Genomic DNA, 14,124 nt, shown 5'->3' on the forward strand with positions numbered 1-14,124 from the left:
TAGGTCCCAAGATTTCTGGATAAAGAATACTCAATCTATTATGAAGAGGTAATAATCCTGTTTTATACACAGAATCAGAGCCCAGAGCTCTGTAACTTTTTCAAGTCAGTAGCATAGAGCAAAGGCTTTAAATCAAGTCTCCTGATATTATTTTGTGCTCTTCCTACTATAAGCAGATGAGGAGATATGCAAAGATTATTTATATGAATGAGTTATCCTATGTTGGTGACATAACTTGGTTAATCAATTGATGGAAACTTGTCAGAGTTTCAGAATGGAGAAAGTCAAGTTGCATAAAGAACTTGCATTTTTTTTTTAATAAAGATTGATTTTTTTTATTTGAAAGGCAGAGAGTTAGAGAGAGAGGAGGGGAGAGGGGGACAGAGACAGAGACAGAGAGCAAGTGAGCAATTTTCCAAATGGCCAGAATGGCAAGGGCCAGGCTGAAGCCGGGAGCCCAGAGCTTCATCCAAGTCTCCCATGTTGAGTGGAGGAGCCCAATCACTTGGGTCATCCTCTGCTGCTTTCCCAGGTGCACTAGCAGGGGAGCTGGATTGGAAGTGAAGCACCTAGGTCTCAAAGCAGTACCCATATGGGATGCTGGCATTGCAGGTGGAGGTTTAACCTATGCCACAATGCTGGCTCCACATTGTTTTATTTTTTAATTATTTATTTGAAAGGCAGGATGACAGAGAGAGATGGAGTAACAAGATAGACAGAAATAAATCTGTTTACTGAGTAACTCCCCAAATGCCTGCAATAGCCAGCGCTGGGCCAGACTGAAGCTAGGAGCAAAAACTGCAATCATGTGGCTGGCAGGGCCCAAGTACTTGGTCCATCATCCTCTGCTTTCCCAGACACATTAGCAGGGAGCTGGATCTGAAGTGGAGGAGCTAGGCTCGAACCAGCACTCTGCTACGGGATGCTGGTGTCACAAGATGCAGTTTAACTCACTGGACCACAATGCTGGCCCCAGGAACTTTTAATTAATTTAATAAACATTTGAATACTTAGCAAAATCATGTTGGTGAAATTGTCTGTGCTCTAACAAAATATAAAAATTACCAGGAGGGGTCAGCGCTGTGGTGCAACGGGTTAACGCCCTGACCTGAAGTGCCGGCATCCCACATGGGTGCCGGTTCGAGACCTGGCTGTTCCCCTTCCAATCCAGCTCTCTTCCATGGCCTGGGAAAGCAGTGGAAGATGGCTCAAGTCCTTGGGCCCCTGCACCCATGTGAGAGACCCAGAGGAAGCTCTTGGCTCCTGGCTTCGGATTGGCACAGCTCTGGCCGCTGTGGCCAGTTGGGAATGAGCCATCGGATGGAAGATTTCTCTCTTTCTCTGCCTCTGCTATTTCTGTATAACTCTGACTTTCAGATAAATATAGATAAATCTTTTTTAAAAAAATTACCAGGAAAGAGAAAAGAAACACCCAATAATCACAATAAAAGACAAAATAGAAAATCATTCAGGAATATCGAATGCTAAACAGAGCCACAGAAGGTAATTATTTTGATGGGGTAAAGGCAGAGAAATTAAGAGAGACAGACATTTGGTGCAGGTTAGGCTGTTGCTTGGGATGCCCATATCCTATGTCAGAGCACCTAAGTTTGAGTCCCAGCTCTGCTCTCAAAGCTAGCTTCTTGCTAATGCCGACCTGTGGGACAGGTGTTGCTCAGGTAGTCAGGTCTCTATCATCCATGTGGGAGAGCCCACCTGAATTCCCGGCTCTGAGTCTGTCAGCTCTGACTTTGACTGGGCCTAGCCTCGGCTAGTGGAGGGCATTCGGGGAGTGAACCGGCAGAAGGGGGAATCTCTCTCCCTGTCCCGATCTGTCTCTCTCAAAATATAAAAAAGAAGCTTATCATTCAAGAGAGAGAGAGAATGGTAGGAAGGAAGTATTTAGGGAGGAAGTATTTCAGTTAGGTTTTAAAGAATGGGGAGGATATAAGATTATTTACCTATTTATTTGAGAGTGAGAGAAAGAGACAGAAGGAGCAACCATCTGTTTGTTCTCTCCAAATGCCTGCAAGATGGTACTGGGATGGATTGAATCCTGGAATTGGAAACTTAATCACGGTCTCTTATATAGGTAGCAGAAACTCACAGGAACCCAATTACTTGGATTCATCACTGCTGCCTCCCAGGGTCTGCACTGGCTAGAAACTGACATCAGGAGCCACAGCCAACTAGCAAACCCCAAAACTCTGATATGGGATGCCTATGTCTTAACCACTAGGATAATTTCCTACCCTAGATTTTTTTTTAATGCACAAGGATGTTTACTGTAACACTGTTTTAACAAAAAAGTCAAGGGGCCATTGTTGGTGCAGCAGGTTTGTAACACCAGCATCATTACTTAAGTACTAGTTCAAGTCTCAGCTGCCCCAGTTCCCATCAAGCTCTCTGCTAATACACCTGGGAAGGCAGGAGATAATGGCCCAGATATTTGGGCCCCTGCTACCTGTGTGGGAGACCTACATGGAGTTCCTGGTTCCTATCTTTAGCCTGGCCAGCACTGACTGTTACAGCCATATGGGGAATGATTCAGCAATGGAATCTCTCTCTCTCTTTCAAATAAATAAATAAATCTTAAAAAAAAAAAAAAAAACAGTTGAAAAATGCTAGGAGAGTGGAAGCTAAATGTTCTCAGAAAAATGACAACTATGTGAGGTAATGTAAATTTTAATTGGTTAGACTTAACCATTCCACAATTTATGTAGACATCAAGATATGTTGTGCACAATATATACAATTTTATGCCAATTTAAAATAAACACAAAGTTGAAAAAAATACACCATATTCACTTATCCACTACTGATGGACACTTAAGTGGCTTATAATTTTTCATTATTAAAATCTAGTAACTTATGAGAAGTAACTTGATTAGAGATATATTTTTTTTAAAGACTAATCAATTAGAAAGGTAGAGTGACAGAGACAGAGGGAGAGATCTTTTATCCACAGGTTCACTCCTCAGGTAGTCTCAATAGCTGGGACTGGGCCAGGCTGAAGCAGAGAGCCAGGAACTCCATCTGGGTTTCCCATTTGAGTGGCTGGGACTCAAGTACCTGAGTATCACCTACTGCAGGGAGGCCCATTTGCAGGGAGTTAGATAAAAAGCAGAGCTGCTGGGATTTGAATCCATACTCTAATATGGGATGCAGGCGTCCCAACAGGCGGCTTATCCCTCTGGCCCTAGAGATCTATTTTAAACAGATTATCTTGGCTCTAATAGTTGAACTCTAAGAGAGGCTTTAGAGGTTGTGAAAGGTCATGCCATGGTACAGTTCAAGAAATAACTAATTAAGTAGCAGGGCAGTAAAAAATAAGAAAAGTCAATGACAAATTCAGCTATAAAAAAAAAAAAAAAACAATGGGAAATAAAAAACAAGTCTGGGGGCCAGCACTGTGGCACAGTGGGTTAAGTTGCCGTCTATAGTGCCAGCATCTCATTCAGGCACTGGTTCGAGTCACAGCTGCTACACTTCCAATCCAGCTCCCTGCTTATGTGCCTGGCAAGGCAGAGGAAGATGTACAGGACACAACATTTCCATAAGCATTAAAAAAAACTACTGGGGAAAAAAAAAACCAGGAGGGCAGTAAATCAAAATGACAATAGTAGTCCACCACTTCCTGGTATAAATTTTTTCCTCTTTGTATCCTCCTATGCACTATAATAAATATGTTACTTTCAAAAAAACAGAAAAACTTTTTTTTTTTTTGACAAGCAGAGTGGACAGTGAGAGTGAGAGAGAGAGAGAGAGAGAGAGAGAAAGGTCTTCCTTTTGTCGTTAGTTCACCCTCCAATGGCCACCGCGACAGGCATACCACGCTGATCTGAAGGCAGGAGCCAGGTGCTTCTCCTGGTCTCCCATGCGGGTGCAGGGCCCAAACACTTGGGCCATCCTCCACTGCACTCCCAGGCCACAGCAGAGAGCTGGCCTGGAAGAGGGGCAACCGGGACAGAATCCGGTGCCCTGACTGGGACTAGAACCCGGTGTGCCAGCGCCGCAAGGCAGAGAATTAGCCTATTGAGCTGCGGCGCCAGCTAAAACAGAAAAACTTTAATATTTAAAAGAACTATCCAAGGCTCAGTGCTGTGGTATAGCAGGTAAAGCCACTGCCTGTAGTGCTGGCATCCCATATGAGCGCCAGTTCAAGTCCCAGCTGCTCCACTTCCAATGCCTGGGAAAGCAGCAGAAGACGGTCCAAGTACTTGGGCCCTTGCACCCACGTGGGAGATCCAAAAGAAGCTCCTAGCTCCTGGCTTTGGATTGGCCCAGCTCAAACTATTGCAGGCATTTGGGGAGTAAACCAGTGGATGAAAGACCTCTCTCTGTCTCCGCCTCTGCCTCTCTGTAACTCTGCCTTTCATATAAATCCATAAATCTTAACAGAAAAAAAAAAGAAAGAAAGAAATATGCAATCACTAATCTATCCTGCTTTGTAGCAGGTATCATAACTATAACTCACCTTTCTGGCCGGTTTACTGAGAGTTGGAAGTAGTTCTTTGCCATTTCAAGCCTTTCTTGGTACTGAGCTGAACCTTCTATCAGTTCCTTTAAAATAATAATGGTTTATCAGAATACTACTTACAGAGTATCATTAAAATAACCTCTTCACCAGCAACTTTCAGGGTGGCAGTATAGGATATATTGCTCAGGAATAATAATACTTAAATCCTAGTACCTGAATTGTCAATAATGTACCTGTTTGGGTTTCAGTTTCTTCAAATGAAGAGACTAGGCTTCATTTGAAGACTAGATGTAGCAGTTCCTAATCCTTTTCATCATTTAGGGCCTCCTTCCAATTTGGAAGGTCTTTACTATTTTCAATTATTTACTTACTTATTTAGACATAATTAACTAGCAATTAATTAATAAAGTCCAGAAAATTTGCCAAATAGAACCTAATGTAACATAATTTCATCATAATAATGATTTCTTTCACAGGCATACTTATAGTGGTATCAGTATTTAATATTTTATTTTCTTTTTAAGTTTAAAAGGCAGAGAGACAGAGAAAGAAACACACAGTTGGCACCGTGGCTCACTAGGCTAATCCTGCGCCTTGCAGCGCCGGCATACCGGGTTCTAGTCCCGGTCGGGGTGCCGGATTCTGTCCCGGTTGCCCCTCTTCCAGGCCAGCCCTCTGCTGTGGCCAGGGAGTGCAGTGGAGGATGGCCCAAGTGCTTGGGCCCTGCACCCGCATGGGAGACCAGGAGAAGCACCTGGCTCCTGCCATCAGATAAGCGCGGTGCACCGGCCGCAGCGCGCCACGCCGGCCATTGGAGGGTGAACCAACGGCAAAGGAAGACCTTTCTCTCTCTCTCTCACTGTCCATTCTGTCAAAAAAAAAAAAAAAAAGGTTTTTTTTTTTTTAAAAAAAGAAACACATAGAGAAAGACAAACACAAAGAGAGATCTCCCATCCACTGGTTTATTCCCTAAATGCCAGCAACAGCAGGGGCTGAGTCAGGCCAAAGCCAGAAGCCTGGAACTCAATCTCAGTTTCCCATGTGGGTAGCAGAGACCAACAATTTGAGCCATCACCTGCTGCCTCCCACAGTGAGTATCAGCAGGAAGCTGCAATTGAGAATGGAGCTAGGACTTGAACTCCAGCATATGAATGTGGTGTCCCAAGTAGCCCCATACAGTTTACATTCTATAAAAGCACACCATACATATCATATGCACACTATACTATCATATTGCTACACAGTCTTTATAACTATCATATTTTTATGGGCTTTTCTACATGACTGTCTCCTTAAAAAGATTACTCAAAGTGAAGGTTCTAAATGTAAGCCTTTCTATGGTTCATGGAACACACTACCATGTTACTTTTCAATTAGGGTTCTACCAATTCACAATGTTACTAGCAACGTACATGAGAATTAATTCTGTCATACTCTCTTGCAACATCACTGATAAGTTTTTACATACATGAAAAAAGTCTTTAATACTGTGTTCACAGGCATATCTTCACTACTTATAAGGCTGAATATTTTAAGAAAAATTTCCTAGTTTTTTTTTTTTCTATAATTTTTATCCATGTTTTTGCTTATTTTTCTGTCTGGAGTCTTCATGTTTATATTACAAATTTTTACAAGTTGTTCATCTGATACACATCATAATTTATAATTTATATCAAAAATGGTCACTTTATTACTGAGAACAGTTCATTACATGCTCCTGAATGAACAGTGGGTCATAGAAGAAAAAAAAAAATTTCTACAAACAAATGAGGGTGACAATACATCATATCAAAACTTATGGGATATAGCAAAAGCAATGTTAAGAGGGAAGTTTATAGCAACTGGTGCCTACATGAATAAACTGGAAAGGTACCAAATAAATCAGCTATCAATGTAACTCAAGAACCTAGAAAAACAACAAACCAAACCCAAAATTAGTAGGACGAAAGAAATAATTAAAATTAAGAGAATAAATAAAATTGAAACAACAACAACAAAAATACAGCAGATGAATGAAGAGCTAGTTTCATGAAAAAATAAACAAAATTGATATATCATTGGCCCAACTAACCAAAAAATAAATAAACAAAGAGGGAGAAGACCCAAATCAATAAAATCAAAGATGAAAAAGGAAATATAACGAAACATACCACAGAAATAAAAAGAATCAATCAGGAATTACTACAAAGAACTGTATGCCAACAAAGAATGGATAGATTCCTGGACACATATAGTCTACTAAAATTGAGTCATGAAGACACAGAAAACCCAAACAGATCAATAATAAACAAGATGGAGATTTAATCAGTAATAAAGACCCTCTCAACAACAACAACAAAAAAACCCAGGACCATAAGGCTTAACTGCTGAATTCTACCAGACATTTAAAGAACTAATTCCAATTCTTCTCAAGCTATTCAAAACAACTGAAAGAGAGGGAATCCTCCCAAACTCCCTTCATGAAGCCTAAATCACCTTAATTCCTAAACCAGAAAAAGAAAGAACAGAGAAAGAAAACTATAGACCAATATCCTTAATGAATATAGATTAAAAAAATCCTCAACAAAAAATTAGCTAATTGAATCCAACAACACAGCAGAAAGATCATTCACCTGGACCAAGTGGGATTTATCCCTGGTATGCAGGGATGGTTCAATATTTGCAAATCAATCAATGTGATATATCACATTAACAACTAAAGAACAAAAACCATATATGGTTATCTCAACAGATGCAGAGAAAGCATTTGATAAAATACAACATCCTGGGTCCAGCACTGTGGCGTAGTGGGTAAACACTTTGGCCTGAAGCACCGGCATCCCATATGGGCGCCAGTTCGAGTCTGGCTGCTCTTCTTCTGATCCAGCTCTCTGCTATGGCCTGGGAAAGCAGTGGAAGATGGCCCAAGTCCTTGGGCCCCTGCACCCATGTGGGAGACCCGCAAGAAACTCCTGGCTCCTGGCTTCGGATTGGCGCAGCTCCGGCTGTTGTGGCCATCTGGGGAGCGAACCAGTGGATGGAAGACCTCTCTCTTTCTCTCTGCCTCTCCTCTTTCTGTGTAACTCTGACTTTCAAATAAATAAATAGATCTTTAAAAAAAAATACAACATCCTTTCATGATGAAAACCTTAAGTAAATTGGGTATAGAAGGAACATTCCTCAGCACAATCAAGACACCATATGACAAATCCACAGCCAGCACTTTATTGAATAGGGAAAACTGGAAGCATTCCCCCTATGATCTGGAACCAGACAAGGATGCCCACTTTCACCATTGCCGTTCGAAATTGTCCAGGAACTTTTAGCCAGAGCCATTACAGAAGAAAAAGAAATCAAAGGGATACAAATTGGAAAGGAGAAAATCATACTATCCTTATTTGCAGATGACATGATTCTATATACAGGGGATCCAAAGGACTCCACCGAGAAACTATTGCAATTCACAAAAGAGCTTGGTAAAGTGGCAAGATACAAAATTAACACACAAAAATCAATAGCCTTTGTATACACAGACAATGCCATGGCTGAGAAAGAACTTTTAAGATCAATCCCATTCACGATAGCTACAAAAAGAATTAAATACTTTGGAAGAAATTTAACTAAGGAAGTCAAAGATTTCTACAATGAAAATTATAAAGCATTAAAGAGAGAAATAGAAGACATTAAAAAATGGAAAAACCTTCCATGTTCTTGGATTGGAAGAATCAATATCATCAAAATGTCCATACTACTGAAAGCAATTTACAGATTCAATGTGATACCAATCAAAATATCAAGAACATTCTTCTCAGATCTAGAAAAAATGATGCTAAAATTCATGTGGAAACATAAGAGACCCTGAATAGCTAAAGCAATCTGGCTTCACAATATCAGATTTCAAGACATACTACAGGGTGTTTATCATCAAAACAGCCTGGTACTGGAACAAAAAATAGACATGTAGACCAATGGAACAGAATACAAACTCCAGAAATCAACCATGCATCTACAACCAACCAACCAATCTTTGATAAAGGAGCTATAATCAATCCCTGGAGCAAGGACAGTCTCTTCAACAAATGGTGCTGGGAAAACTGGATGTGTGTGTGCACAAGTATAAAACTTAACCCCCTTCCTTACACCCTACACAAAAATCTACTCAAAATGGATCAAAGAACTAAATCTATGACTTGATACCATCAAATTAATAGAGAATACTGGGGAAACTCTGCAAGACATTGGTATAGGCAAAGACTTCTTTTTTTTTTTTTTTTTTTTTTTTTTTGGCAGGCAGAGTGGACAGTGAGAGAGAGAGACAGAGAGAAAGGTCTTCCTTTTGCCGTTGGTTCACCCTCCAATGGCCGCTGCGGCCGGCGCGCTGCGGCCAGCGCACCGCGCTGATCCGATGGCAGGAGCCAGGAGCCAGGTGCTTTTCCTGGTCTCCCATGGGGTGCAGGGCCCAAGCACCTGGGCCATCCTCCACTGCACTCCCTGGCCACAGCAGAGGGCTGGCCTGGAAGAGGGGCAACCGGGACAGAATCCGGTGCCCCGACTGGGACTAGAACCCGGTGTGCCGGCGCCACTAGGCGGAGGATTAGCCTAGTGAGCCGCGGCGCCGGCCTAGGCAAAGACTTCTCAGAAAAGACCCCAGAAGCACAATCAAAGCCAAAATTGACAAATGGGATTACATCAAGCTGAGAAGCTTCTGCACTGCAAAAGAAACACTCAGCAAAGTGAAGAGACAAACTACTCAATGATAAAGGGTTAATATCCAAAATCTATAAAGAGCTCAAGAAATTCAACAACAAAACAAACAATCCAGTTATAAAATGGGCAAAGGATTTGAACACATTTTTCCATAGAGGAAATTCACACGGCCAACAGACACTTGAAAAAATTCTCAAGATCACTAGCCATCAGGGAAATGTAAATCAAAACCACCATGAGGGGCCAGCACCGCGGCTCACTAGGCTAATCCTCTGCCTTGCGGCGCCGGCACACCGGGTTCTAGTCCCGGTTGGGGTGCCGGATTCTGTCCCGGTTGCCCCTCTTCCAGGCCAGCTCTCTGCTGTGGCCAGGGAGTGCAGTGGAGGATGGCCCAAGTCCTTGGGCCCTGCACCCCATGGGAGACCAGGAGAAGTACCTGGCTCCTGGCTTCGGATCAGCGCGGTGCGCCGGCCGCAGCAGCCATTGGAGGGTGAACCAACGGCAAAGGAAGACCTTTCTCTCTCTCTCTCACTGTCCACTCTGCCTGTCAAAAACAAACAAATAAACAAACAAAAAACCATGAGGTTGCATCTCACCCAAGTTAGAATGGCTCTCATATAGAAATCAATAAACAACAAATGCTGGCTTGGATGTGAGGGAAAAGGTATCCTAATCCACTGTTCGTGGAAAAGTAAACTGGTGCAGCTGCTTTGGAAGACAGTATGGAGATACCTTGGAAATCTGAATATAAACCTATCATTTGATCCAGCCATCCTAGTCTGGGGAATTCACCCAAACTAAAAGAAATCGCATATGAAAGAGTTATCTGTACCTCCATGTCCATTGCAGCTCAACTCAAAATAGCTAAGATATGGAATTAACCCAGATGGATAAAGAAAATATGGTATAGACAGACAGACAGACAGACTGTGGAGTACTACTCAGCTATAAAAACAAACAAACAAACAAATAAATAAATAAATCCTGTACTTTGCAACAAAATGGATGCAATCAGAAACCATTATACTAGGATAGGTGCTGCGGTGTAGTGGGCTAAGCCCTCTGCCTGTGGCACTGGAATCCCATATGGATACCAGTTCAAATCCTGGCTGCTGTTCTTCTGATTCAGCTCTTTGCTACAGCCTGGGAAAGCAGTAGAAGATGGCCCAAGTGCTTTAGACCCTGCACCAGCATGGAAGATCTAGAAGAAGTTCCTGGCTTGTTTCAGATCAGTTCAGCTCCAGCCGTGCGGCCATCTGGGGACTGAACCAGCAGGTGGAAGACTCTTCTCTGTCTCTCCCTTTACTGTGACTCTACCTCTCAAATAAATAAATAAAATGTTTAAAAATGAAGAGATGATTAGAGAAAAAATCAAGTTAAAAAAAAAAAAGGAAACAATTATACTTAGTGAAATAAGCCAGTCCCCAAAGAGGCAGATATCACATGTTTTCCCTGATCTGGGGTAACTAAAAAAGTACTTAAAAAAGTAACGTAATGGGCTGGCGCCACGGCTCACTTGGCTAATCCTCTGCCTGCGGCGCTGGTACTCTGGGTTCTAGTCCTGGTTGGGGTGCTGGTTCTGTCCTGGTTGCTCCTCTTCCAATCCAGCTCTCTGCTGTGGCCCAGGAGGGCAGTGGAGGATAGCCCAAGTGCTTGGGCCCTGCACCCGCATGAGAGACCAGGAGGCACCTGGCTCCTGGCTTCAGATAGGCGCAGCGCACCAGCTATAGCAACCACTTGGGGGGGTGAACCAACAGAAAAGGAAGACCTTTGTCTCTGTCTCTCTCTAACTCTGCCTGTAAAAAAAAAAAAAAAAAAAAAAGTAATGTAATGTACTGGAGTAAACTGGACACTTTGAGATTGGATGATTGTTTACAGCCTTTGTCTCTTCTGTTGAGGAACAATGTTTTTTCTTCACACTACTTGTTGAACTCTTTACTTAGTGTAAAGTTAACTACATGAATGTTAAGTAAATTCAAAGTAGATCTCTGTAAAAATAAAAATTAAGAGTGATAACGGAAGAGGGAGAAAGAAGGGTTGAAGCATGGGCAGGCGGGAGGGTGGGGTGATCCTAAATCCATATATAGGAAATACATACATACATATATATATACATACATACATATATACAGTATGTAAACATATACTATGTTCCTAAATCTGTACATAGGAAATACATGAAACTTGTATAACTTAAAAAAAAAAAAGTTCACAGACAGCCTTCATTACCACCTTTGAAGACCCTGAACAACACTAAACTCTCCCTTGGGGACAGCACTGTGGCAAAGCAGGTAAAGCTGCTGCCTGCAGTGCCAGCATCCCTTATGGACATCAGTTCCGAGTCCCAGCTGCTCCACTTCCAGTCCAGCTCTCTACTATAGCATGGGAAAGCAGCAGAAGATGGCCCAAGTCCTTGGGGTCCTACATTCACGTGAGAGACCCGGAAGAAGCTCCTGGCTTTGGATTGATGCAGCTCTGGCCGTTGCAGCCAATTGGGGAGTGAACCAGTGGATGGAAGACCTCTCTCTGTCTGCTTCTCCTCCTCTATCTGTGTCACTCTTTCAAATAGATAAATAAATCTTTAAAAAAAAAAAAAAAAAAGAAAAGAAAAGAAAAGTCTCCCTAACTCTGGCTTCTACAATTATGCTACACATTTAATGTGAACCAAGGGACTTTAAATTACTGGTTTGAATTTCCCTGGATTATACACTTCAAAATACACACGGCAAATCTTACCTTAAAGTAATCATTCTTTTTCAGACTCTTGAGGAAACTGGCCCAGAGTGGTGAGGTAGTCTTGAGGGATTTCTTGGAGTCAGAAAAATGTGGGCTACATTTGGAGCACAAGATCTCAAATCCATGAGCCTAAATAAGACAGAATTTTGATTACGAAATACTGCTTTTTTTTTTTTTTAAGTATCACCTTCCTACTTTCTTTCCATTTAGCAACACTCACTAACTAGACAATATGTGCATGTGGACATTTACAACACTTAGAATTTTATGAAAAACTTGAACTTATTTCCAAGTTCCCAATATCTATTGAATACTAAAAATCAAAAAGGAATAAAAATGACAAAAAAAAAAAAAGGTCCCTGTTCTCTTCAAAGAGATTCTTCCTCTAACTAGAAAACTAGAAATTGGGGTGGCATTTGGCACAGTGGCTATCACTCAGGAAGTTGGCATCCCATATTGAAGTGCTTAAGTTTGAGTTCCCACTCTGCTCCCAGTGCCAGCTTCCTGCTAATGCAGAGGGCTGGGTGGCAACAGGTGAAGCTGACTCCCTGCAACCCACATGGGACACCTAGATTAAGTTCTCAGCTTCTGGCTTTGCCCCTACCCAGCCCTGGCTACCATGTTCTTGATTTTGAGAAATGAACCAGCTGAATGGGAGACTTCTCTATCTCTGGCTTTGAAATAAATAAAACTAGAAATATAAATTTATTTCTTGTGTGATTATAAAACAGCTTACCAAGATTTCTTCTCTAACATAAAGTACAGAGCATACTCTCAGACGTTATAGAGAGGGAATCACTTCATTTTAACAGACCTCTGACTAAAAAAATATAGTAGATACACATGGTAAGATAATTCTAACAGGGACCTTCCCTGACTATTCTAGAGGAATTTGGTACCCACTTCTTTTTTTTTTTTTTTTTTTTTATTTATTTATTTTTTTTTTTTGACAGGCAGAGTGGACAATGAGAGAGAGAGACAGAGAGAAAGGTCTTCCTTTGCCGTTGGTTCACCCTCCAATGGCCGCCGCGGCCGGCGTGCTGCGGCCGGCGCACCGCGCTGATCCGATGGCAGGAGCCAGGAGCCAGGTGCTTTTCCTGGTCTCCCATGGGGTGCAGGGCCCAAGCACCTGGGCCATCCTCCACTGCACTCTGTGGCCACAGCAGAGGGCTGGCCTGGAAGAGGAGCAACCAGGACAGAATCCGGCACCCCGACCGGGACTAGAACCCGGTGTGCCGGCGCCGCTAGGCGGAGGATTAGCCTAGTGAGCCGCGGCGCCGGCCGGTACCCACTTCTTACATATTTTTTTTTTTTTTTTTTTTTGTTTACAGGCAGAGTGGACAGTGAGAGAGAGAGAAAGGTCTTCCTTTGCCGTTGGTTCACCCTCCAATGGCCGCCGCGGCTGGCGCACCATGCAGATCCGAAGGCAGGAGCCAAGTACTTATCCTGGTCTCCCATGGGGTGCAGAGCCCAAGCACTTGGGCCATCCTCCACTGCACTCCCTGGCCACAGCAGAGAGCTGGCCTGGAAGAGGGGCAACTGGGACAGAATCCGGCGCCCCGACCGGGACTAGAACCTGGTATGCTGGCGCCGCTAGGCAGAGGATTAGCCTATTGAGCCGCAGCGCTGGCTGCACTTCTTACATATTCTTTGAGAAATAATCTATGCACTCAAGCAAGTACCTGTGAATAGCAGCATACATACTATTCTGCACTTTGCTACTTTACTTTTTTACACTCGGCCATGTACTTGGGTAATCATTTCAAATGCGAAAAATTTATTCATCTCACTTTGTGTACAGACCATAACTGATTTAAATATGCTCCACTAACAGTCATTTAAATGATTTCTAGTCTTACTATTACAAATAATGCTGTCATTAATATGCTTATATACTTCAGGGAAAATGCATATTATGAAAACAATGTATTTCATAATTTTTTATAACAAACACATTTTAATTCCATTTTCCATGAACTTTTTGAGGTACTGTCATATGTTTTTGTGCACACAAAGAAAACAGGCAGGATAAATTTCTAGAAGTGAAAATGCTGAGAAGAGTTTGTGCATTCTAAACACTGATAGATATTGCAATTGTTCTCGTAAGAAACTGAATTAACTGATATTCCCTTCACAATGTCTGAGGGGCCGGTGCTATGGTGTAGTGGGTAAAGCTGCTGCCTGCGGCACTGGCATCCCATATGGGCTCCATTTCTAGTCCC

At 42.4% G+C, this 14,124-nt stretch overlaps 1 protein-coding gene across 4 annotated transcripts in view; it reads right to left on the reverse strand.

The window, feature by feature from the left end:
• Nucleotides 1–14,124, reverse strand: part of ECD (ecdysoneless cell cycle regulator) — a 44,589-nt gene that overhangs the window by 13,112 nt on the left and 17,353 nt on the right. For 3 of the 4 annotated variants that reach the window (XM_002718423.6, XM_089313465.1, XM_089313464.1), the window contains 2 exons: nt 11,903–12,031; nt 4,478–4,563 (listed from right to left, as the gene is read on the reverse strand). In XM_002718423.6, coding sequence (XP_002718469.3) covers nt 4,478–4,563; nt 11,903–12,031 — 215 coding nt within the window. The remainder of the gene's footprint in view (nt 1–4,477; nt 4,564–11,902; nt 12,032–14,124) is intronic. The other variant, XR_016220962.1, reaches the window with a different exon arrangement.

The sequence above is a fragment of the Oryctolagus cuniculus genome, chromosome 15 (genome assembly GCF_051225735.1).
Source record: "Oryctolagus cuniculus isolate XC-2025 breed Fujian yellow rabbit chromosome 15, ASM5122573v1, whole genome shotgun sequence".
NCBI classification, from domain to species: domain Eukaryota; kingdom Metazoa; phylum Chordata; class Mammalia; order Lagomorpha; family Leporidae; genus Oryctolagus; species Oryctolagus cuniculus.